General features: G+C 32.9%; 1 protein-coding gene across 2 annotated transcripts in view; it reads right to left on the bottom strand.

Annotated features, from left to right (window-relative positions):
* Window positions 1-27,942, bottom strand: part of LOC126724004 (cytochrome P450 705A22-like) — a 34,883-nt gene that overhangs the window by 2,170 nt on the left and 4,771 nt on the right. Inside the window, exon 1 of one of the 2 annotated variants that reach the window (XM_050428050.1) lies at window positions 662-1,600. The exons of the other annotated variant lie outside the window; for it this stretch is intronic. Within the exon in view, the coding sequence (XP_050284007.1) occupies window positions 662-1,567 (906 nt within the window). The 5' untranslated portion in view covers window positions 1,568-1,600. Of the gene's footprint in view, window positions 1-661; window positions 1,601-27,942 lie in introns of those variants that run through there. 2 annotated transcript variants of the gene reach the window in all.

Consider the following 27,942-nt stretch of genomic DNA (forward strand, 5'->3'; position numbering starts at 1 on the left):
GAGAAAAAAGAACAGAGGGTGTCTGGCAACTAGGTTACTTGTTGGGTTAAGTTAGGGATTTATCTTTTATTTTATTTTTTAACATATTAAGTTTTACATGGCTTAGTGGGTACTTAGTGGATTTATCCCTTAAGACCCATTTAATTATATTACCCAATGAGTCTTTACCCATTTAACCCAAATGTTTAATTGCGGGTCAAGACATACCCAAATTAGGTGGGTCATAGTTGGGTTAATGGATTTGAGTAAAATTTGTGACCCCTACTCACAATATACACACACACACACCCAAATTGCACAAAAAAGTCCACACCCTTTCATAGCTTTTATATTGTAGTGTATTTCAAGTAAACTGAAATATGAGATTAGTGTGCAATTTTATTTTTTTTTTGGGTAAAATTTGGTGTCCCTAGTAAAACTTTTTATTTCTTTAATGTCTTTAAAATGGTCGAATGTGAATTGCATGTCTTAAATGTGTGTGTATATATATATATGTGTGTGTGTGCGTGCTATCTCTAATGAGTCAAGGTTTTGGAACTCTATATTTTTCTCTCCTTTTTAGGCCAATTTAACGATTTCCAAGGTTAATGGATTGAATTAAAACTATGTAAAAGCACGGCCTAATAGAATTTATAAATAAAATAAAATAAAATAAACTTACAGTTAAAAAAGCCTTGATATTGTTTCTGGTCATTTTGACCTCAGCCTTGCCATCTTGATACACCTTCAATAATATATCCATAAAATCTTGAGTGTCTCTCTTCCCAATCTGATCTTCATGCTCCTTCAACATCCCTTCCAAGAGCTCATCAATCCTTAACTGTTCTCTTATGGCTGGCTTTCCAAACAACCAAAAAGCCAATATACCAAAGGGTCCCAACATATTTCCAAAAAATACCTTGGAACCAAAACTGAAGATGCCTTTCATTATCTTTCTAATCCTTTCAGCTTCATCACCTTTCTCGGAACAACTTGTGCTTGCCGCCATCTTACACAACATATTATTTGTTAGCTTCATAAGCTCAACATTCAAATCAACAACCTCTTTCCGCTTGGCACTCTCAAAAACGTTTTGCAAAAAACGTGCAAGTTCTTTCTCTCGAACCGCCCGAGACCTTTCAAGCTGTCCAGTTGAAAGAAGTTCCGTCATGCACAATTTCTTGATGAACCGCCAATAATCACCATATGGTGAACTGAAAAATCCAGAGTTTCCATATGGTGTCTTCTCTATGAAAGCAATCTCTTGGTGATCCGCAAAAGAAAGATCATGAGTTTTAAATATTTCAGTGCTTACTGAGGCCGATGAAACCACAATGCATTGAGCGAAACCAAGGCGGAGATTGAAAATAGGGCCATATTGGGTGGAGAGCTTTTGCAAGGATTTGTGAAATGATGGCCAAATGAGGTGGAGATGACCAATAACTGGTAAAGTTGGTGGGCTTGGAGGGAGTTTAGGATGGGTTTTAAGCTTGAGAAGCTTGTTGAAAATAAATTGAAACAAAAAAGTTGTGAGGAACAAGAAGAGGAAGCAAACCAAGTAGTATTGGTTATCAGTCATGGTGACCATAGCTTGTAGTATTCTCTATCAACCTTAGAGTTATATATAATTCAACTAATCCTCCTATATATATAGTCAGTTAAGGATATTACATAATAAAAAACATCATTATATAATAAATTTTATTTAATTTTAGTTTGTCTATTTTATATTAATTAAACATTTCAGGAAAAGTTATATCTAGAACATGTAGAATGGGAACTCCCATCCACAAACCATATTACCTAGCCGTCATATATTATTGCTATGCCATGTACCATGTACTATTGCTTGGAACTATCAACAAACTCAAATAAAACCTACTAGTGTCCTTTGTAGGGCTGGGAAGCCATGACTCACTGTGGTCTCCCTGCACCCCAGTATGTTCCCGGATTCAGCAGGTTTTAAGCTTGAGAAGATTGTTAAAAATAAATTGAAACAAAAGAGTTGTGAGGAACAAGAGGAGGAAGCAAACCATGTAGTATTGGTTATCGATCAGTCATGTTGACCATAGCTTGTAGTATTCTCTATCAACCTTAGAGTTATATATAATACAACTAATCCTCCTATACAGCCAGTTAAGGAAATTACATAACAAAAAACATCATTATTATAATAAATTTTTAATTAATTTTAGTTTGTCTATTTTATATTAATTAAACATTTCAGGAAAAATTATATCTAGAACATGTAAAATGGGAACTCCCATCCACAAACCATATTACCTAGCCGTCATATATTATTGCTATGCCATGTACCATGTACTATTGCTTGCAACTATCAACAAACTCAAATAAAACCTATTAGTGTCCTTTGTAAGGCTGGGAAGCTATGACTCACTGTGGTCTCACTACACCCTAATATGGCCCCGGATCCAGCAAGTTTTAAGCTTGAGAAGATTGTTAAAAATAAATTGAAACAAAAGAGTTGTAAGGAACAAGAGGAGGAAGCAAACCATGTAGTGTTGATTATCAGTCATTGTGACCATAGCTTGTAGTATTCTCTATCAACCTTAGAGTTATATATAATTCAACTAATCCTCCTATACAGCCAGTTAAGGATATTACATAATAAAAAACATCATTATTATAATAAACTTTTATTTAATTTAGTTTGTCTATTTTATATTAATTAAACATTTCAGGAAAAATTATATTTTACTCCTTAAATTATGACTATTTTTACACTTACCCCATAAACTATGCAAATGCACAATTTATAATTTACCCCCCCCCCCTCTCCCTAGACTATTAGTAATAACTATAGGAGTTCAAACCCACTAGAACATGTAGAATGGGAACTCCCATCCACAAACCATATTACCTAGCCGTCATATATTATTGCTATGCCATGTACTATGTGCTATTGCTTGCAACTATCAACAAACTCAAATAAAACCCACTAGTGTGCTTTGTGGGGTTCGGAAGATATGGCTCACCATAATCTCTCTACATCCTAACATGGCTCTGGACCCAGTGGGTAGGATGCTACGTACGATGGTCACGCTCAGATAGAATTGCCACATTGGTTGCCTCCTATCCTTTTTAATTCATTAAAAAAAAATAAATAAATCAACAAACTCAAATAAAAGCCACCAACAAGTCTCCCACCAACAAATCTCTCTCTCTCTCTCACACACACACACATTTCAAAGTCTTCTTTTCTTTTTCTTCTGATCTAATCACTACGAGTACCTTGTACTTCTCTATGTCCAAAAGCTCTTCTACGTGGTGCTCTCTCTCTCCCTCTCTCTCTGATTTCAGAGTCTTCCTTTCTTTTTCTTCTAGTTTAATCACTACGAGTACCCTGTACTTCTCTGTGTCCCAAAGCTCTTCTACAAGGTGCTCTCTCTCTCTCTCTCTCTCTCTCTCTCTCTCTCTCTCTCTCTCTCTCTCTCTCTATGATTCTTATATGAAAAACCTAGTTTGCTGAAGTTTTAGGACATGGGTATTGGATTACTTTGTGTTTTGCTGAAGGTTTAGAACATGGGTATTGAATTACTCTATGTGTTTTGACAGGGATTTGCCACATATGTATATATTTCGTATATCATATTGATAATTACTTTAATTTTTCTTTCGTTTCATCTAAAAAAAACTATAGCGAGTGCTAATAAATTCACATTCGTAGCCCACTCCTCATTGAGCATCAGTATTGGGTGGTGTAAAACTCCCCATGTTGCTGTTTTCCCACCAATTCCATAAAAACAAGTTCTAGTCGGGTTGCTATATTTAAAAATATTTGCAACCCATCTACAGTAAGGTTGTATAAATACAACCTCATTGTAGCAATCACTTGGCTTTTTTATTATTATGTTGCTTATCACTTTCCCCTCTCTCCTTCTCTCATTAGATAAAGTAGTGTTTATATTATTTTATTTGATAGTTTATATTATTTTATTGGGTTGTATATAAAAATAAGAATTAGGATGTTGGATGTATTGTAAAGTGATTTGATAAAATAGATAATGTAAAATAGGTTTGTTTTGCATCCGTGGATGCTAGTGCTCTAACTAATGCTAATTTGGAGTATGTAAGCCTCTTAATTAATTCTTAACTTATTTTGGAGATAAGGTGAAGTACTAGAAATTAATTCTTAATTAATTTTTAAGTCAGCTAGAAGTGGGCTAGGTATTGCCATATGTAAGGTGAAATGCTATGTCTACAATAATTTCACAACAAATCTTATGTGATAAGTTGTTACAAGTTCTAATTCAAACTCATCACTATAATTATGTACTTTTTTGCCCACCAATAACAACCCGCCACATAAAAATTGTTGTGTAAGTATTGTGAAAATGTTTACATAACGTTTTCCTTAGCATATGGATAACTCTTATGCAGCTTTTTGTTATAATAAAAAAAATGGTAAGTAAGGATAATTTTACTGAAATAGAAAGAGGACCGGAGGGAAGTAGCCCATCACCATCTAAAGAGCCCAAGAGGGTAACTCTTACCATTGCTATTGTAGCTTAGGATTCATTCCATACTCCATTTTATCTTTATCTTGTAGAAACATATTTGTAGGATTAGACATCTATATCTATATCTATATATAATATAAAAGCAAAATGTATGGCTTTTTATTGACCATTCCCTATTGCGCTACATGACTAAATAAATTTATGTCACATATACATTTAAAAATACCAAACAGTTGTGTCTTTTCATTTCGTCAGTTAAGTTTCAAAATTAACTTACCGTTTCACATAAGATGTATATATTAGAACAAAACAAAAAAAACAAAAATAGTCATTGAGAAGAAAAAATTGGTAAGGTGTAGCGAAGAGAATGAGAAATTTTAGAAGAATAGCATTCGTAAGCCGTGTAAAGAAACCGTTCAGTATTATTGTTGTTACTGTTAGTGTGGCTTGATTCTTGGACTTTATCACTATTTAACGGGAAAAAATGACTAACAAATAGTAATTTTGGAGAAGATCCACAGGTTTCTTCTATTTTCAAGAAAGATGAAAGAGAAAAAAATTGAGAAGAAGTTACCAAATGAAGAAATCATTCTATATATTTGTTGCTACTGTTGGTGTAGCTTGATTCCTGGCCTTTTCATTATTTAACAAAAATAAAAAATAAAAATGACTTACAAATAGCAATTTTCGAGAAAACCCACAGGTTTCTTATGTTTTTAAAAAAGATGAAAGAGAAGGAGTTACCAAATTGATATGAACCCTTATTTATACCCAAAGGATTGTGACTGTTAAACAGGCACCTTTTCATTCAATAGGCACTTTTTTGATCAATAGACACTTTTTAATTCAATGGGCACATTTTTTGTCAATAGAAACTTTTTCATTCAATAAGCACATTTTGTTATATAGGCACATTTGCAATCAATAGACACATTTTCTTTCAATAGGCACTTGTATGTATGTATGTATGTATATTACAACCTATCTTGTATATATCTATATATACAACACAAACTAAACTTGAGATGCAACATGTCAACATTAAGTCTCTTATTCCTTCCCAAAAAAACTAATAAATAAAACATTTTTTTTTCTTGAAACCATCCAGTAGCTATTCCTGTTCATTGCACGGGCTAGCGACTAGTTATAATATAAAAGCGAAACATTTCACTTTTTGTTGTCTACTACTCATTGTGCCACATGGCTGTATAAATTAATACCACGTATACATTTAAAAACGCCGAACAGTTGTGCCCTTTCATTTTTCAATCGGCATGTTTTTGGTCAATAGGCACTTTTCATTCAATAGGCCCATTGCCGGTCAATAGACACATTTTCATTCAACAGACACATTTTTGGTCAATAAACAATTTTTTCCATAAATAAGCACATTTTCATTCAATAGACATTTTTTCGGTTAACAGACACTTTTTGGTATATCCAATATGAAGGGTTTTGACCTTTCAATAGGCACTTTTTGGTATATCCAATTTGAAGGGTTATGACCTTTCAATAGACACCTTTAAGTGCGTGTGTGTGTGTGTGTGTATTACAACCTATCTTAAATTAGAGACGCAATATTTTGTCTCTTATTCCTTCCCACAAAAAAACTAATAAATAAAACAACATTCATTTCTTCTACCTAACTAATAAAAATTTGTGTTATTTCTTTCAATTTCATTTTTTTTTTCATGCATTTTTGCTTACTACAACTAAAAAATAATGTTTTTTTCCTGAATCTGATCCAGTAGCAATTCCCGTGCATCACACAAGCTAGCGATTAGTTGAATAATAAAGTTCCTTTTATTTAATGATATTTAATTTTGGATGCTTTCTACCAAACTATTTAAGTATGCAATTACATTAAGTTTTTGAAAAGTGCCGAATTAGTGTCTACGTATCAAACCACCTTCCATAAACTCATTTGGTAGATACGTGCATCAACCATTTCAAGCTATAGAGTGGGGATAAAGCTAATTATGTCTCCATATGTAGGCATATTAAATTATGTGAGTCATTAAATCATTTAAATAAGTTATATTACAATTAAATAAGTTGTATTCCTAAATGTATACGTCAATACTCAATTGAGTTGACGCGTAATGGGTAGGAGAAAATATTTTCCAGACTTAGTTAGTGGTAAACTCTATTCATTATTTATATGTTACTTGACGTTGAACAAACAATAATGACCTTTTCGGAATAGCAAGGGCGCCTGAAAATACAGTGCAAGGCATAAATGTATTAGTAGAAATCATCAAGGCATCAGTGTAGAATTGCATGAAATTTGGCTAGCTGAAGGAAAATGGTTTTCTAATCAAAACTAAGGGGAAAATCCTATCAAGAAAAAAAGGAAGGGGAAAGGAGGAAGAAATATATATATATATATATATGTATATATTTTTTGAGAAATAGTAGGAGTAAGGAAGTTAAAAGTAGAGATTTTAATCTCAATACAGATAGCCTGTAAGGCTTTCCAATTTAGAAATGTTTTAATTTTATGGTTTGCTTCTTTATAATCTTACTAAACTCATCACATGCTCTTTGCGCGTTTGATGAGGCTTTTTTTTTTTTTTTCCTAGTGTAATAATTTTCCATTAAAAATTTTAAATTATGACACAACCCAAAAATTAAATAAAAGAAATTGGTAAGTCTTGATAAGTTTAAAAGAAAAAGGTTGGAACGTGGTATCGAAGGAAATATATAAAGTGGATTGAGAATTTTTTTTTTTTTTTTGGATAAGTTTGTTTTGAAGACATTGATTAGTAGGAGAGTATCCTATTTTGTAGGTATTTTAAGTGAAGTTTGAGATATATTTTTACCAAGTTGTCCACAAGTTTTGTTCTTCTAAAACGTATGGTCTAGGGGTACTTCTGAAGCACATAAAAGTCCTCTTCAAAGAGAAGAATCCTCTTATAGATAGCATAGATTAATGTTAGATATTGCAACAAATCAAGAAAAAATGCTAGTCACAAAATATCAATGATATACCTAAAAAAAAACTAGAAAATTACAATTAGAGCTACTTGTAATTATTTTTAAATTTAAGATTAGTAAAAACCAATGTGGAACTCAACACACATCGCACAACATATGTAATTTAGAGTATCACAATCTCAATCTCGTCCCATTATTATTATGAGAGGGTCCTCATATCATTTTTGAATTAGAGCTCAATGGTGCACTCTTGTCTTTAAGTTTTTCTCAATCTATCAAACCATTTTTTTTTTTAAAACGTTGTAATAGCTTTTATAAATTCAATTTCCAATCTTTACCAAAGTTTCCTTTATTCCTTTTTCCTCCTTCCTAATCGGCCAACAACATTTTGGCTTCTCATGCACTTCCAGGATGAATCATCCATGCAATACTCATAAAATTTCAATAAAAATATTTATTTGTGATACACACACACTCACGTACTTGATTAACAAGTATTAATAAATAAAATTTAAATCATAAAATTTGTAGAAAATAACTTTTTTAATTTAATTACAATTTATTTAGAGAAAATATAATCTAATTTAATCGGAATTTGTTTAGTATTGAATTGCTGTATCCAAAAAAGAATAATTTCTAATTATTTTAAAATAAAATATTATACAAATAAAAAATTATGAGCTTTTAAAAACTTAGGTAGGAAACTTATATTAAGTCAACAAAGAATTGAAAGACGTTCACTTTATATTATTATATAAAATTTTACAAAGAACACGAATGCTAATGGCTAATGCTTCCACACACAGGCATATATATACACATTCACTTAATTCCATATAGAGATATTCCATAAAATAAGAAAAGTTAGTTTTAGATCTGGTCCTTATCAACCTAATATCATCTGCTATATTACATTCACAGCAAGAAATGAACTCTGCTTTACAACAAAAAATGAATAAAAATATATATCAAGGTTTTCCTCAGGGTAACGCTAAACTTGTTTTTTTCCCCCTTTTCGCTGCAAGAGTAATCTATCTAAAAAATAACACAAGTTTAGAACTTTAGTTATACTTACGCCTATGCTAAGATCAGCCATAAATATATTTGGCACCATTTTATAGTAATTACTGTTAGTTTTTAGACCCCTGAAAACATTATTTGTTTTACCTACTTTAATAGCAAGTTGTTACTTGGGTCAATTATGTAGATCTAGGTTAAATATTCATCACACATATCATGCACAACAGAAAACTAAATAACACGAGCATATGACCCAAGAAAACCAATGAAATAAACCAGTTTCAATGTAAAAACCAAGAGGGAATGATTTCAAGAGAACAATCCACTATATCAAATTGAGATTTACAGTCAAGATAACAATTCATAGTAAATCTAACTACAGTTACCAAACTGAGCTCTGAACTTCTCAGACTTCTTTGATGTGAACCTACTCTCCCATGAACCTCCAATTCACGTTTTAGATCTCCCACATAGTCCTCTAGTCTATGACTCCAAGACCACCCTTGAAGGTTCATATCCAGCACTTTTGATTACTGGTATGTAGCAACTTCAAATCTACCAGTTCAGATTGTGTATAGAAAGATTTCTGGCAGTGACTTTGAAATGAGAAGGCACAGAACCTTTTAGATCTCAAAATAGAAGCTCCAAAGTCATAACAAAACATGTCTTAGGGTTTCCTTTACATACTATGTATATTAGATCTGAAATCTTAATCACTTGATGGGCCAATGCGCTGTTAAGCCAGAATTAAACTTATTCAGAAACATAGTTCGATTTGTTGAACCTTTTTCTCAATCGGTCGAGCCCGACAAGTTTTGTTTTCTTGAACCTACAACATCCTTATTCTTGTATTCTAACTTTGCAGCACCTTGAGCATTGTCTAATCATGCCTATAGATTATGATCTATATCTAGACAAGAATGTTGACGGATTGCCGGTTGTTCTAAACTTATAGAACCTAACAATTACATCATAATAGTAACAAAGCCTAGTAAACCTGGTATTAACTTTTGACTATGTTAGGACATATGTGTATCATGTTAGGATCATATATTAATGTAGAATTGTCTAATCCTTTGACAAAACGCACTTTACTCGATACTCGACAACTACTCGATAGATACCCTATCTATCGAGATTTAAGAAAATCAGTTTTTCAGATCTGATTTAACTCCAATCCGTGTATACATGTTTAGGTTTTCTTTTCTCACAACCTAAGCATATATAAGGATTATTTTAAGGGCGGTCACAGCTGATGCAAGTGAGTGCAACTTGATGCAAAGGTTTTTCACAAGCATATTGTGACTAGAGACAATTTTCCCTAGTTTATCTTTCTCTTCAAGAAGCTGTTGTGTTTGTACGATGTAGGGTTTTGTAACCAAGGAGTTTCGTGATTGATAGGCCAAAAATGTATAAACCCCTTGTGATGAATTAACCAATTAATTAGCCAAGTTAATTAATTAATTCAATTAGCATGCAATAAGCGTGGTAGCACAAACAAATCACCAACTAAGTTAAAATGTAACGGAAAATAAATTGACACGGTGATTTGTTTACGAATAGGAAAACCTACACGGCAAAAACCTCACTGGGTGATTTTAAGGTCACCACTCCCAAGAATTCACTATTATCACAACAAGCGGTTACAAGTAAAGGAATCCCAGTACCTTATACTAACCTACTGTTGAACCCTTACCCCAATACCCAATTGAACTTATTCTGTAGTGACAATCTCTCATTTTCAATGCACAGCTCTAAGTACATGACTAACTAATTCGATACGCAGATCCTAGCACGCAGCTTATTCATCAACTTGAGAAAAATGTTGGCTACAAAGTTCTTCAGTTCATCACACGATGAAAATCACTATTAGAACATATGTGAATCATTTTTAGGAATATATGTCAATATAGAATTGGCTAATCATTTGACAAAACGCACTTTATTTGATGGCACTAACTATGCATACTAGAAAATACGCATGAAATTTTTTTTTGCAGTCATTAGATGAAAAAGTATGGCAAGTTGTGGAGATAGGCTGGACCAAGCTTAAGGAAGCACCGGCTGATTGGGATGATGCAAAGATCAAAGTGGCAAACTTCAATAGCAGGGCATTGAAGGCCTTATTCAGTGCAGTCATGAATGAGGAGTTCAAGAAGATATCTTCAATTGAAACTGCAAAGGAAGCATGGACCATCCTCTAGGCAACCTATGAAGGAACCAAGGTTATCAAGGCTTCAAAACTTTAGAGGCTTACCACGAGCTTTGAAGAGATTAAGATGGAGGAGGATGAATCATTTGATGAGTTCTATGCCAAGCTCAAGGACATAGTGAACTCAGCCTTTAATCTTGGAGAAACCATTCCCGAACCCAAGATTGTTAGAAAGGTGCTCAAATCTCTACTAGAGAGATTTCATGCCAAGATAACTGCGATTGAGGAATCAAAGGATATTGACAAAATTCCTTTGACAGAGCTAGTTGGCAATCAGCAAACTTAAGAGTTGGGTTTGACAAGGATTGGAAAATCTAGTAAGGGCAAGAGCAAGGCATTGAAGGCCAAGAACAGTAACACAGATGAGTCTTCAGGAGATGAAGATTCCAAAATGAAATCCTACAGTACAAGGCAGTTCAAAAAGTTTATGAAGAATGCCAATGCCAAGGGATTTGACAAAGACTGCTAGCAGTCCAATTCATCTCAATTCAAGAATCAAGACAAAGGAAAGAAGGATGCTAGGGATGGTGGTCAGTACACTATTCCCTCAGGACCAAAGTGCTTTGGGTGTCAAGGTTTCGGTCACATGAAACAAGAGTGCCCTACGTATCTCAAGACCTGCTGCTACTTTGAGCAACACTGAGCCTAAGGATGATTTTGATAATGAGGATGATAGAATCCTAAATGCCTTCACTGCCACTGTAAATCCTATTGAGGGGATTGTTGAAGATATGAATGAAGAAGAGGACTTTGTGGAGTCTAAATTTGAGAAGATAGATGAACAAGATGACATCTACACAGCCTATGCAAAATTATACAAGGTCTAAGAAAAGCATGAGAAGTTGTGTAGGTTAGCGACCAAGAAGCTTAGTGAAGTGGAGCTTGAATGAGAAGAAATCTCCACGAAGTTTGATGAAGCTAATCAGACCATTAGAGCACTGAGATTTGAGAATAATTTCTTGGTTGAGAAGACCATAAAGCTTGAAGCAGAGCTGTTTCAAGTCAGAGTTCAGCTGGAGAGGGCTTCAAGTGCAAAGCTTAATGAGATGCTCAACCTTCAGAAATCTACTTCCGATCGAACTGGTTTAGGGTATGACTTCTCTTCTCCTAGTATTACTTCTAATAGTACTACTATGTTTGTTTCTCCCACTAATAATGTTCAATCTGCGAACAATGATGACAAAACTGCTTTAGCTAGTGAGAACTTAGACAGGGGTAAATCTATCTTAAAAGCACCCCCTAAGCTTGATAAGAAAGAAACTAAAAACCCTAGGGCTAAGAAGGGAAACACTCAAAAGCCTAAATAGAAAAAGCAGCATTTCTGTCATCACTGCGGAACAACTGGACATACTTGACCTAATTGCTATAAGTGGTTAGCCACTCAACAAAGCAACAATATGATCTCATTGGGAAACTAGAATTAGTTCCATCCTCCTTTGCTCCTCTTGGAGAACTACTCAAAGCCCTCATGTTCCTTTCAAACTTGAATAGTTTCAATTCTTTCCCCTTACCGCCAAATTAAGGGTTTGCAAAACGGAAAGGTTCTTACAAGGTGTGGAAGGAAAAAGGTTCTAAGTGATTTAGTCATTTTTCTCTCTCTCCCTTTCTTGTTTTGAGTATGCATTACTTGTGTGTTGTGCTTTCTTATTTTGAGTCAGTTTAGTTTTATGCTTTGCTTTGTTTTACATGTTTTTGTTTGTTTATTTTTAGTTTTGTTTTATTTTTCTTTTCATAAAAAAAAAAAAAAAAAAAAAAAAAAAAAAAAATCAAATCCTTGACTTTTTTTAAACTTTCCAAACAAGATATTTGGATTTTAATCACCCAGATTCAAATCAAAATGCCAAAATCATGTCATCCAAACACACCCAAAAATCTTTTTTTATTTTTTTATTTTTTACTCCTAATTGATTTTATGACCAACTTTTGGGTTAAGAGCATGTGAGGTCTCCTATATTAAATTAGACAATGAAGGTATGAAACATCTTCGAACCAATAAAATAGGTTTGGGGTTCATTTTTACCATGTCTTACTTATCCTTTAACTCTAACAATTCATTATTAAATAAGTAGGCTAGGATGTGATGGGATCAATAGTAAAGCAATATACTCTTTTCATGTTGGTGTTTGGGTTGTATGGGAACCTCTCGGTTGGGTCTAGTCTTTGAATGGGAGAAAGTATAACAAATATTTTATACCCCAAAATATTACTATAGCATGTTGGGCATATTCTACTCTTTAAGAGTAGGGTGGTCCAAGTCTATGTTAATCGGACTCATGGAAGCAACTTTGGGGCCCCTAAGATATGTTCCCTAGGATCTTGGTCATTTTTGGGAAGTTTGGGGTCATTTGGACGTTCCAAGAGTATTTTGGGGATATTTTAGTAATCTACAAGTTTTAATAGGGAAATTTTAGAAAATTTTGGAGGTATTTTGGTAAATTGGTGTTTGAGCTATTCAGACTATTTTGGTAAGTTACGGAGGGAGTATTATGGTAATTGCAAAATTACTAGGGGATTTTTGTAACTGTTGTAAGTCGTATAAGTATTTATGTAATTGTCTATAGTTAAAGGGGTGTTTATGTAGTTGGAATTCGGGGTTATCAGTGTAAATATGGAAAGTTGGAACTTGGGCTTCGGTTTAGGTTAGTGTTACTGGGTTGGGTTTAAGAATTTTGATGTGTTTGGATATGTATATGATTGGACTTAGATTTGCAATGAGGCAGGCCTTGGGCTTGTTAGAGAAATAAATCGGGCTAGGTGGTTTAAGGACTGAAAAATCAATAAACGAACATGTCTAAAACAAGGTGAAACCTTTTTCGTTTCCTACATTTTGACCTCATTTTCATTTTGATTTCTACTTCTTCTTTTTTTAACCCTTTTTAGTCTTCAAAATTAAAAACTATTCCATTTTAAACCCTATTGTCATCTCGTTAATGGAAAATAGCCTATGTGACAAATGGAATGCATAAGTCAGCATTCTAAATATTAAAAAAAGCCACGTCATTATTATTTTTATTTTCTTTAATTATTTTAAAATAAAATAAAATCATAGTTATTATTTAATTATTTAAATAATAATTAAATATGCTGATGTGACATTTTTTAAATGTCAAATAAAATTTTATTATTATCATTTTCATAGTCATGTCAGCATTCTATGTGCCAACAGTGCACTCTATTTGGTACGTAGGCAATTTCCATTAGTGAGATGATAATAGGGACCAAAATGGAACGGTTTTTTATTTTGGGGATTGAAAACAGTAAAAAAAAAAGTATGGATCAAAATGGAAATGAGATCAAAATGTAAGAACCAAAAAGATATTTTCGCCCTAAAACAATTAACCACATGGTCACAAGTTCTTTCAAAAAAAAATAACAACGTGTCCGCAAGTTTTGTCCAAGTCTTCATGCATAAGAATACAATCTACCAAGTGGAATACTTTGGCATGGATTGGGTACATAAGTTCAGTCTTTTTTTTTTTTTTTTTTTTTTTTTTTTTTTTTTTTTTTTTAAATTGCAACAGGATTGGAGTATTTTAATCATGAATGTTTTCATTGGAAACACTTAGATGTGCAAACCAGTTGAGCCACAAGATTCTTGACAAATAGTGGAACACATTATAAATTCCTAATGGATGTGTTTTTTGACAAACTTATTGTTCCGATTATACTCTTTCTATATATGATGCTTACAAAATATTTAGATAAATAGAGATCAATAATTATAGCATTTATGAGAAGAAATTTTTTTAAGGTTTTAAAAAAAAAAATATATATATATATATATATATATATTCACAAATATAAGTCTATTGATTAGATATTAAATAACAATCTATATTTTAACATAGGAACATAACACGTACAATCCCTGCAATATGTGAGTTGTCCAATAATAATAAGTCATGCCAACTAAAACTGTAAACTAAGCAATAAAAAGCCAAATTAGCAATATCTAAGTGACACATAGATCTCTCACTCCTCAAGCTAAATAGGGTGAAATTATTCACTCACTCCTACCAAAATATATATAGGAATCAGTTTATTAGTGCCGCCATTTTCACAGAACTTTCAGTGGGAAACATAGGGTATATTATTATCTCAGCTTTGGTCTGGTAGTATACTTGGCTCATCAATGGCGACTATCTCAGCTTCAGCAAATGAGCCTTGTTGGCTATCTTTCTCATCATCAGGGACCACCTCATTATCTAATGTTGTGGAAGCTTCAAGAAAACATGTTACTTTCTCAATGAAAAAAAATTAAGCATGTTAGATTCTGATTGAAAACCCCAAATCCACAATGTGCATGATTGCCTTTTGGAATCCATTAGAGAGGAGCAACAGATCACAAAAGTCTGAATTTTTTATTAATATGGTAATTGAATTGCCTTGTAGGCTACAATACGTTTAAATAGTAAAAAGAAAATTTAGGGTGGCTAGAAAAACACCCAAAAAACACTAGTCCGTGCTAATCACTGAATTAAGTAGCAAAATAATAATTTTTTACTAGAAAAAAATTGAGATAATTACAAAAATTAAAACTTCTATCTCTAAGAGACATATCGAAATAGACGAAACGGCAAAAACTCATATTTCAAGGGCAAAATGATGAAATTCGCTTGAAAAAGTGGCTTTAGCCATGACCAAAGGCACAGAGTTATACTTTTAGCGTTGTTTCTCTTCTTGTCACCAAATTTCACGCAATTCTATCACTGTTGTTGATGATTTCTATTAGTGTTGTTTATTCTATCACTGCAGAAATAAGAGTTTAGAAACTGTCAGGTTCGATTGATCGAAAGACAGGCTCGACCGATCGAAATACGGTTCTGCAGAATTCTATTTCAGCCCAAACTCTACTTAAACGTATTGGGTTTCAAGTACAACACTCCTAGTATATAAAGGAAACCCTAAGCACGTTTTTATAAGGCTTTTTTGAGAGAGAAGAGTGTGCCTCTTTTGTAGATCTAAGGTTTTGTACCCAAAAGCTCTCTAAGGACTTTGTTGTTCTTTATGTTGTATGTGTGAATCTTCTGTGAGATCTAGAGGTGTTTGCCTTCACATATACTTAGGGTTTCCAATCTCAAGATTGATGTTGAGAGCTTGGTGATCAATTCAGTTGTAAATTCAAGAGTTTAAAGATACACAGGCGAGAGTGCTTTTACTTGCTGGGAATTCAAGAAAGAAGTAGTCCGTGGACTCGGAGCTATCATGGGGTCGTGGTAGTAAGTTTCCTACTCGATGTAGCAATAGGATGTTAGTGGTCTAAGTCGCTACTGTGTAAACTTCAATTCTTTCAGAGTGGATTCGTTTTACCTTGAGGATAGCTAGATTAAATCCTCCCCAAGTTTTTTACCGGCTTGGTTTTCCTAGGTTATCATATCGTTGTGTTTTTTATTTTCCACACTTTTACAATAATATGATATATGTATGTTAACCTAGATTTGATAATTTGACTAAGTAATCACTTGGCTAATTAACTAGGTTAATCTGGTTGTGTTTTAAGGGGTCTAAAAATAAACAAGTGGTATCAGAGCGGGTAGCTCTTGTGTTAGATATTTTGATTTAAGAGTTGATCCCTGATCCCTGTTATCATGAATATTTCTAAGTGTCTTACTATTTTTGATTGTGATGTTTTGAATAAAAAGGACACTATTGTTTCGGTTGATCTTTTTGAGGCTTGTGAAAGGAATTTGCAAGATTACAGTCTTTCTCAAAGGATTGGTGTAATCCCTCAAATACACTCTGCTTCACATGAATTTTCACCTACAAAGCCGAAGATTTGTGCTATATGGGTGAGAAAAGATTCTCTAAGGTGAGTGTTGCTGACTTGTCCCTGTTTTAATTCTTTCAATTATTTGTGGACATGTTTTGTTTTTGTTTTTAGTTGTTTTGTTTATTAGCTTGTTTTTTATCAAAAAAAAAAAAAAATCCAAAAATATTGAAAATTTTCAAAAAGACAAAAATATTTTATTTTGTGTATTGTTTTATTTGTTTTGAGGATTACATGAATTATGATATCTCTCTCTTGATTTAGAATATGTTTGACATTGTGGAGAAACTTAAATAGTATGTGTTATATAAGTGCTAAGCTATTTCTGATTTTGTGTGAGTATGTACTAGTTTGTACATGTACTCATGGGTTAATTAAGAAATTGATATTTCTTGTTTATGTACCCTCTATAGCTTAGTTTAGCACTGTCATATTTTTTTTTTTTTTGCATTTTATTCATTAAGCATAATGAGTGCTTTTAGTTTTGGTCATAAAACTTTTTTTTTTTAAACCAAAAAGTTTTATGTGTTTTTTATTACACATCATGAATATGTAATTGAGGTTGACCTATTATATTTTCATAACATGTCTGTGTACCTTGTTTAGCTTGGATGAGCTTATTTATTGTACTTTACTAGTTTGAGTTTTGTAATGCATGTTGTGTGGGAAGATGTTTATAGTTTTTGATCACTTTGTCTTGATCTTGAAGTCAAATGCTTTTGTTTGTTGGACTTGAACTTATTGATAAAAGCATAAATAACCATCTCACCACTGTTTACTAGCCAATCATGAACGCTTAGTGCATATCATATGATTTTGTGCTCGAGAAAGTGTAGCATATGCACAAAAAGAACATAATGTGTAGCCTCGGTTTAAATAATAAAATTTGTGTGTACATTATTGGGATATAATCAATTCAAATTGAAATAAAATTGGTGTATACAATATGAGGAAAAATACAAAAACTTACATGATTGCAAGCTTGTATTCTAGGAGATGTGAGAGTTATATGATGTAACTCTTTAGGTGATAGTCACTTTCAAACTTATATGATAAATTTTGTAGAAATTGTGATTGATTACTATCTACATATCATCTCACATGTATCTCATACTTTTACTAGTTTACACAAACTTCACAAGTTATTCTTTGCTAAGCTTTGTACATGAAATTGTGTGTGAATCTAGTTTGGCCATCCAAGATTATATTTTCTATGGTGTTTAACACAAAATATGTTTAAGGGTTGGCAAAAAGTGTGTTTTTGAAGATTAAAAATCTTTGTTTTGAAGTTCTCAGTTGAAAACTCATGTTTTTGAAAAACTTTTAAATTCATTCTCTTGCATTTCATTCATGAAATTACTTGGGTTGAGTTGTTTTCTGCATAATCTTCTACAATTTAAAAAAAAAAAAAATCAAATTTCCAGAATTTCAATCGATCGAATGTGTTTTCCGACTGATCAAAATTCCCTTGATTTTTAATCATGACTTTTTTCCTAACTCAATTGGTATTCGATCGATGCTCAATCAATCGAAACTAAAAAATTTTCAGTTTTTAAATGTTTGACCAATCTGTCTTTTCATGCATCAATTGTGTTTAGGATTCACATGCATTGCACTGTTTTTTTTTTTTTTTTTTTTTTTTTTTTTTGTATCCATCTTGTAGTTTTGCATTCATATCACTCATTGTTTTCACACATAACATGCATATACTTTGTTAAATTGGGTACTCAACTTGTTTTAAAAATTGATTGATTAATTTTTGAGTCCTTTGTACATTTTAGTATATGCTATTTTTTATGTGTGAACTGTAGAAAATATTTTTCTTAAGAGATATGATGGATAATCAATGTGCAAATATTTTCTCTACTCATGCAACTGTTTATGGGTCACATAGTGTCAAGTTTGCATATATTGAAAGAGATAATATTTTTCTTCAAGTGAATCCTGATTTTTTTGAGTTTGGTTTGTGTCTTTTTATTTATCCCCACCTCCTAAATTTTCCCCAAAACTGTTTTTCCCAAAACGTGTTTTGTTTTTCCTATTTTTATAGGGGGAGAAATCTGTTTTTTAAAACCTAAGGGGAGTTGTTGCTCTTCATTTGTTTCCTTAATTCTCTATTTTCTCTTGATTTTTGTTGCGTATGTTTTCTGTTTACTCTTTGTTTGAGTTGTCTTTGTCAATATGTGACAAAAATGGAGAGAAATAAATGAAATGTGGGAATCCTGTTTAAAAAGGTTTTTAAAATGTCTTGTTTAGGGGGAGATAATATTGTTTTTGAAAGGAGGAGAATATAAAAACTTTTTGATGTATCTAACTGAGGGGGAGAGTTAGAATTTATTTTTGTTTTTATATTTGTGTTTCATATTGTTTATATGTCTTTCTTTCCACGCATGCGGTGATGTGTTCTTTTGAGTGTTTTTAGGAAAGACAAGTACATTCTGATCAAGACCTTCTACCTCTTTTTACAACTTCTAGGTTAGGAGTCTGAGATTGGGATTTGTGATGTAATTGGGCATTTTATTGTATTGGGTTGTTCTTGTATTTGAGCATTTCATTTTGTATGTAAGTTTTGTCACGAATTGCCAAAGGAGGAGATTGTTAGGTTCTAAAAGTTTAGAACAATTGGCAAATCGTGAACACAAACTTGTCTAGATATAGATCCTAGAGTCTATAGGTTTTATTAGACAATATTCAAGATGATTCAAGTTAAGGTTCAAGAACAAGTAAACTGTAGAAAGAAGAGTTCAGAAACTACCTGGTTCGATTGATCGAAAGAAGGCTCGACCGATCGAAATACGGTTTTGCAAAATTCTATTTCAGCCCAAACTCTACTTGAACGTATTGGGTTTCAAGTAAAACACTCCTAGTATATAAAGTAAACCCTAAGCATGTTTTTATAAGGTTTTTTTGAGAGAGAAGAGTGTGCCTCTTTTGTAGATCTAGGGTTTTGTACCCAAAAGCTCTCTAAGGACTTTGTTACTCTTTATGCTATGTGTGTGAATCTTCTGTGAGATTTAGAGGTGTTTGCCTTCACATACACTTAGGGTTTCCAATCTCAAGATTGATGTCAAGAGCTTGGTGATCAATTCAGTTGCAGATTCAAGAGCTTAAAGATACACAAGTGGGAGTGCTTGTACTTGCTGAGAATCCAAGAAAGAAGTAGTCCGTGGACTCGGAGCTATCATGGGGTCGTGGTAATAAGTTTCCTACTTAAGGTAGCAATAGGATCTTAATGGTCTAAGTCGCTATTGTGTAAATTTCAATTCTTTCATAGTGGATTCGGTTTATCTTGAGGATAGCTAGGTTAAATTCTCCCCAAGTTTTTTACCAATTTGGTTTTCCTGGGTTATTATATCATTGTGTTCTTTATGTTCCGCACTTTTACAATAATATGATGTATGTGTGTTAACCTAGATTTGATAATTTGACTAAGTAATCACTTGGCTAATTAACTAGGTTAATCTGATTATGTTTTAAGGGGTCTAAAAACAAACAAAATGGTCTTTTATTGGGAGCAACATTATAGGAAGGAAATATAGGAAAGCCATGGTCGCTACTTGGGGAGTTCAGGTGAGGGAGAGACTATTAATAAATTATATGTTCCTTTTGTACCATACATATAACAAAAGTAACGTATTCATGATACAAAATCCCCCAAAAAATTACAGTTAAGTGATGTGTAGCTCCATAAAGGAAACCGTAATAGAAAAATTCACCGATATCCATGTTATCTATTGTAGTATTATTGTTGAATATGCAATATTGTTAACATATGCTATGAATCTTTGTTTTTCTATTGATGTATGATGTCAATGTATTATCAGTGGAGGAAAAAAAATTACAGTTAAATGATGCATTCCCCAACATAAATTTATGACTTCATCCAATAAATTGTCTAAATTCTTATTTACCGCTACAATTCAACTAAAACCTAAAAACATAAAAGTAAAAGAGAAAAAAAGTTACCCACACATAATTTGGTGTTTGGTTTTATATGTGTATAAAATTGTTGGCAATCACACAAGTACAAAATTGTTTAGATAAAGTTCATAGCGTCTATAGAATTGATTAGACAATGCTCAAGATGCTGGTATTCAGTGTGCAAAAATAGAAAAGAAGCTGATTCAAGGATTTCAATTTTTCACAAATCGATCAAGAGTCAATCAGCAAAAGTAAAAAGCATATAACTTGTCTGTTTCAAGCCCAAAAATTGATTTGTTTGTTGCAGTATTTAAAGAACATTATAAGGTAACCCTAGAAGGAATTTGTAAAGGGAGAAGAGTGCTTCTTGTGCCTCCTATTGTATATCAAGGGTTTCTATACACAAAACTCTCTCAAATCTTCTACCAGCAATATCTTTTGAAGAAATTCAAGATCTGGTGTTGTAAAAGTTGCTATCTCATTCCAATCATCAAAGGTGATGAATCTAAACCTTCAAGGGTAGCCTTGGAGTCATAAACTAGAGGTCAATGTGATTCAAAGTTTCATATATCAAACGTACTAAAGATGAACGCATGAACTGAAGGTTCATGTTGGAACAAATCCATATTAAAGAAGTCTTTGGGATTTAGAGTTCAATTTGATAACTCTAGTTTAAGTTTACTATGAATTAAGTATTCTTAACTGTAAATTTTTATTTGATATTGGATTTTTTTCTTGAGATTGGTCCCCCTAGGTTTTTTTTTATCTTGAAACCAGTTTGTTTCATTGATTTTCTAGGGTCATCATATCTTGTGTTATTTAGAATTTCTACTACATGATATGTTTATATATGTTTAACTTAAGGCTTGCATAATTAACTTAATTAATAACTTGGCCATAAAATCATGTTAAACACTGTTTGTTCAAGGGTCTAAAACTAACATCAATAAACTAAGAAGACCGAAGGGTGGGAGCTGTTGTTGGTGAGTAAGATCTAAATTGCAAAGACAACAGGGTATTCGGGTTTTATGTGAGTGGCCGTGTGTGTCTAATGTTTTTAGTTTGGGGTTTTTTAGAAACAAAGTTGCGAAATGAAATCATGTGGTCAGGTTTTCAAAGTGGATATTTTTAATAATTTTAAAATGGGATAATTACAGTAAACCTACCTGTGGTGTGACCTGTTTTCACTTTGCTTACCCGTGGTTTAAAACTTTACACTTTGCCCACCTGAGGTTACTTCTGTTAGCCTTCTGTAACCCACCTCTCCGTTTGCCATTAGAAAAACACATTTTTAGGCAAAAACAAATATAACAATAATAAAAAAATTAGGGTTTTTCATTGCTCATGAACTTCAATGAGAACAAAATGGAGGAACAACACACCAATCAAATGGCTTAATGAAATTATTTTTAATCTATAACAATATCAACAATTTCACAACAACTCAAAATTTTGAACCAAATTTTATAAGAACCCCTTTATCATACCAAAAATTAATTCACAATCCAACACAAGAAAACCCTCTGGAAAATTCACCTAAACCCACCATTAACAAACCCCCAAAACCAAACCCAACATAAAACCCAATCTCATTCTCTGATTGAAAGTAGCAAGAGAGAATCAAAGGGTTTTAAATGAGTTCCAACAAAGGCGAGAGAAAGAACCATGGTCGTTAATGGTGGCGGTGAACGGAGCAATGACAAATGAATATTGTAGCAATGTAAGTTCTAGCTTTGGCCATGGGTTCCTGCACGTTGAGTTTGGCTCCGACTGTGACTTCAATCCGCCTCTCCCTTTACTATCTTATTTTCTTTGCTGTGGGTGTGTCACAAACCTTGAAGAGATCCTTAGCATACCTGTAGTGTGAGGGTATTTGGAGAGCCGAAAGTCCAGCCTCGATCTGGGGATAGTCCAAGTATCCCAAGTTGGCAGCATCGAAGAAATCGAACAGAGCTCAGATTCTGAGATCCCTCTCATCCTTGGTCTCCTGCAATGCCAGAAGCATGTGATCCATGGAAATGGGTCCACCTTTCTTCTTCTTGCTCTTGCTGTTGGGGTTGGGGTTAGGGTTGGAGTTAGGATTCAGATTAGGACACCGTTGGTTTTTGGTTTTGGTTTTGAGTGTCAGTTCTTATGGGTCTGTGTTTGTGTTGCTAGGTGTGGTGGGGCTGGGTTTTAAAAAGGGGTTTGCTTTGGTTTTGGTTTGAGATTTAAGAGAGAACTAAGGTGAAGCCGTGTATGATTTTTGTGAATGACTGAAAGTGTCTGAAAGGATTTTTTTGAAATTAGAGTAGAGCACTTTCAAGTGTAGGATTTTTGTAAATGTTTTTTAGGATTTGTGCGAATATGAAAATTTTATTTGGATGGATTGGCTCAAGACTGTTCATACCAAGAGGAAGTGTGTTGTTGAACCCAAGCTATAAAACCCCCTCTTTGATTTTGTTTGTTTGAGTTTTTTATGTTATTTTTTGTTTTTAGAGGAGAGAGATATAAAAGTGAAGATAAAATACATTTTTACCCCTGATTTTAATAGAGGTGGATAACGGATGGGTAACAGAAATAACCTTAGGTGGGCAAAGTGTAAAGTTTTAAATCACGGGTAGGCAAAGTGAAAACGGGTCATACCACAAGTGGGTTTACTGTAATTATTCCTTTTTAAAATTTAAAAAATTAGGTATAAAATTACAGAGGCTGCAAAACTATGGTGACATGCTCTCAAGAGGCCAACCAAAAACCAAAGATTTCAGTTATATAGTAGTTATAGATACGCATGGGATTGAGTTAAGGCTTTTTAGGTCGGGGATTATTCATATTACTTATGGATTTCATATTTTAGTTAGCTAGTTTCTATGTGCTAACTTATTTTTTATTTTGAACTTGGAACAAAATTTCCATGTGTTGAAGTTTCCAAAATTATACTCCTTAAATATTTTTATTTGAGATAGATAATAATTAGGAGAAGGTGGGGCTTAAATCACAAATGTGGAGCACCACAAAAAAAAAAAAAAAAAAAAAAAATACCATTTCCATTGAATTATTACTTGAACCTCACCATCCTCCTTAATTTAATCACTAGGGGTTGGGGTTTCCAAGTTACATATTCGTACGTTCATCATGATTCATATATATATATATATATATATATATATATATATATATATATATATATATTGTATATAAGATGATCAAATTTAAAATATAATAATATATTTCTAAACTCAAATGTGTGTACAAAATCTGTCTAATTTGCTAGAAACATGTATAAAATTTAAGCTCAATGTTTATCTGTCATTAAATAAAATTCATGCATCATGAATTCTATCAGGAAATTCTTAGCAATTTCCTTTTCAAATTTTAAAAAAATATATAAATCTTTTGTCTATGGCACCCTTAATTATCTTCTAAAAACAAATTAATCTTAGCACAACTTATCAAGCAACTAGATCCCTTAGTAAAAGATAAAATCAGCTAGAAAAAAAAAAAAAAAAAATGACATCATGAGAAAAGGATCAAATTTGTGGAAAAAATAAAATAAAAATAACCTCTAAATTCGAACAGTGCACTATGCACGCAACACTTAAACAATTGAATACACAACGAATACAATGCACTCTTGTATACTTATAAAATATAAAAAGAAATGACACAACTTGGCTAGGCATTTATATAGGTTTTGGCAAAGGAAAATGCTAGAGATACAAATTTTTTTACAAAAACTTTCTCAAATTGCAGATATGGTAAGTGATTATTGGTAAATAAAAAAGTGATGTTATTGATAGGTCCACAGATGAAAACCAGTAAGAAGTTGGCCACAACAATAAATTGTAAAAATATTATAAAATAGTTTGTAAAGGTAGCGCTACTCTTCAGTAAAAGGCTATATTTTATTTGAGTGGGGGTCTATGCTGTACTTGAGAAATCAACAGTGGGATGTGGGGCGGACTGACTGTACATTGCAAGATTTCAAAGGAAAGAAAATACAAACCAACCGTGGACTTGGACTTAAATTATTTGGATGGGCCAATCATTACAATTTTAGAAGCCCAACTTAATTTTTACTTCAAACTAATATATCACTACCAAGGACTTCAAAAGTTTGAACCAAAAATATTGTACGGAGTAAATGCATTGTTTTTTTTCTTTTTTCTTTTTTTGAGTAAATACATTGTTTTCCCGTACGTATCCATACCACATATGTATATATTTCGTATATCATATTAATAATAACTATGGCCATAACACACCAAGTGCCAGTAAATTCAGTCCTAGACCATTTCTCGTTAGTGGGCTAACTAGTGCTAATTTGGAGTATGTAAGCGTCTTAATTAATTCTTAAATTATTTTGGAGGTAAGGTGAAGTGCTAGGAATTAATTAATTCTTAAGTCAGCTAGAAGTGGGCTAGGAATTAATTAATTAATTCTTAAGGTAATTTTTCTCTTGGGGGGGGGGGTGGGTGTTAAATAAGAATAATTTTGTTGAGAAAACTAGCTCATCACCATCTAAAGAGCCCAAGAGGGTAACTCTTCTCATTCTATATTGCACCTTATTAGGATCGATTTCTTATTCCATTTTATCTTTATTATGTAAAGACATATTTGTACGATTAGACATTGAATAACAAAGTTCTTTTATCATTTAGTGAAATTTAATTTTGGAGGCTTTCCGCCAAACTATTTAAGTATACAATTACAAGAAGCTTTTGAAACGTGCATAATTAGTGTCCAAGTATCAACCCAGCTTCCATAAATTCATTTGGAAGATACGTAAGTCAACCATTTCAAGGTATGAAGTGGGGATAAAGCAATTTTTTTTTGATAGAGTGGGGATAAAGCTAATTATGTCTCCGGATTTAGGTATATTAAATAATATGATTCATTAAGTTATTTAAATAAGTTATATTATTATTAAATAAATTTTATTTTTTATTTTTTATTATTTTATAGAGTTTCAATCTATAGCGTCCACTTTTATAATTTTGCTCTTTATCATTAGATCAAAATACCAATCGATTTTTGGTATAAACAATAATTAAATCTCAAATTTCTTATTCAACCACAAGAGATTTTATCAGTCAAGTTAACTGAAATTTACTATTATTAAATAAGTTATGTAACTAAAAGTACACGTCGTCGATACTCAACGGAGTTGACATGTAATGAGTGGGAGAAGATATTATAAAGTTGTGATTTACAACTATGTTTTATATTGGGTTTATTCCATGACAAAAACTGTTGTAATTGTATTAATTTATTTCCTTGTATTTTGTGGGATTTTATTGTATTGAATTTAGTATTAAGTTGGTGAAGAATCAAGCTTGAAATGAAGATCTGTGCAATTTTGCAACTAGCTCGCAAGAAGTTCGCTAGTAAAGGTTCTTGCAAAAAGGCCATGTGAGAAGCACATGTTAAAAGTTGAAGAGTCAAGTGCCAGGCTGCATTTCGGGAGTACTTCGCGAGACAAGCCATCTCGTGAGGTACCCACGAAACTCTCTACCTGGAGGATTTCAAGTATAACTTTCTTACCCTTCACCCATACTATATATACCCTCATTACCCACAAAAGTAAATGAGGCAATTCAAAAAAAAACCCTAGATAGATTTCTACAACATAACACGCCCACCTTTTAGAAAGAGAGCTACTCATCCTTTAGTGAGAAATCATTATAGCCTCTTCTCATTCCCTCTCCCATTGTCATACTTTAAAAGGAGATTTGTACCCAAATACAATTCACACTTATTCAGAGTGTAGAGAGTGTTTCGGAATTTGGGAAGTTTTAGAGATTTGCCAAAAGAAACCGATGAGGTTTGGCGGATGCAATCGGGCGGTATTATGGGATCTAGAAAACTTGTGAAGACAAGACTCCAAGAAACCCGTTGGTAGCAGAAGCTTAGAGGGCTCAAGTACATTGAGTAGACTAGGCTTAGAAGGTCTTTTTTTTATTTGTGTACTCCAACTTATTCACTAGTGGATCGATTTCAACTTGGAGGGTCGCAGAAAGATTTTTCGCCGAGTTCTTTGATTTCCTCTTCGATAACATGTCCTGGTATTATTTTGTGTTTGCATCTCTCTCCCCTACTCTTTAAACTTGTTACTTATTGTTCATTGTAGTTGGATATGGCTTAGAGTAGTGTTACTAGTTTATTGCGCAAATTTACTCTTGTTTCGCACTTTGTTAAGTTAGAGTAAAAGCAATTTATCCGTAATTTTTAAATTGGGGTCTAAACAAGTTGTAGTGTTTTCACACTAATTTGAGCTTTCAAATATTATCCAAACTAATTTAGCGGTAAACTCTATTAACTTTTTTTTTTTGAACACGGTAAACTCTATTAATTATATATATGTTATTAAATATACATATGTTACTTGTCTAGCCATAAACTGAGAAACATATAATCATGACTAATAACCAATACTATGCCACGTGCTTGGTCCTTTTGGTTCTTCTTGACTCTCCTAGTCAAGTCCTTGTTCAAGAAACCCCTCAGCAGAAAGAACCCTCTCCACCTCCCTTCAAGCCCACCAGCTCTCCCAATCATTGGTCATCTTCACCTTCTTGGTCCATCCTTGTACAAATCCTTGCACAACCTCTCGACCAAATATGGCCCTCTCCTAGATCTCCGCATTGGTGCTTCCAGGTGCCTTTTTGTTTCAACATCTTCCATGGCCACCGAAATATTTAAAACCAATGACCTCGCTTTTGCATATCTGCATTTCACTTTCGTTGATACATTACCATACGGAAACTATGGATTTTTCATGGCACCCTATGGTGATTATTGGCGATTCATCAGAAAACCTAGCATGACCGAACTTCTCTCAATCCAAAAGATTGAACAGTCACATGGTGTACGACAAGAAGAAATTGCATTGTTTCTACGTAAAGTCTTTCAATGTGCTAAGAAAAAACAGGTTGTTGTTGTGGGTGCTGAGCTAATGAAGCTTACAAACAATATTACGTGCAGGATGATAATGAGCATGAGATGTTCAGATGAAAGTAATGAAGCTGTGAGGATTAGAGTTAGTAGAGGAGGCCTTTGAGATTCTTGCAAAGGTATGGATCAGGGATATGTTGGGGCCACTAAGGATTTTGGCCCTTTTGGGTGTATGGAAGGCTGGCGATAAATATGACCTTGAAGTTTGATGAAATTTTTGAAAGGGTGTTGAAGCAACATGATGAGAATCCTAAAATACAAAATGAGGATTTGATGGATATATTATTGAAGATTTATCAAGATGACAAGGCTGAGTTCAAGATTACCCGAACCCATCTCAAAGCTATCTTGCTAGTAAGTCACATTTTTGTGCGTTTTCTTATTTTCTAATCTCATTCTGTCTTCTCCTTAATTAATCTATAAAACTTTTTTGTTAGGTTATAGATTGACTCCAGTCAATTAATTCAATTATCAAGTTGATTAATTATTCAGATTTAATGTAAATAACATGAATACACAAACAAATCACAAATCTAATCTAGAGTACAGCAGAAATTAAATTTGACACAGTAATTTGTTAACCAGTGGAGAAAACTTTCACAATGCAAAAATCACACCATGTGAATTTTAGGTTACCACTCCCAAAAATCCACTAATTAAGAACAATCAGTTACAAGTATATATAAGGAATC

Source organism: Quercus robur, chromosome 4 (genome assembly GCF_932294415.1).
Source record: "Quercus robur chromosome 4, dhQueRobu3.1, whole genome shotgun sequence".
Lineage (NCBI taxonomy): Eukaryota > Viridiplantae > Streptophyta > Magnoliopsida > Fagales > Fagaceae > Quercus > Quercus robur.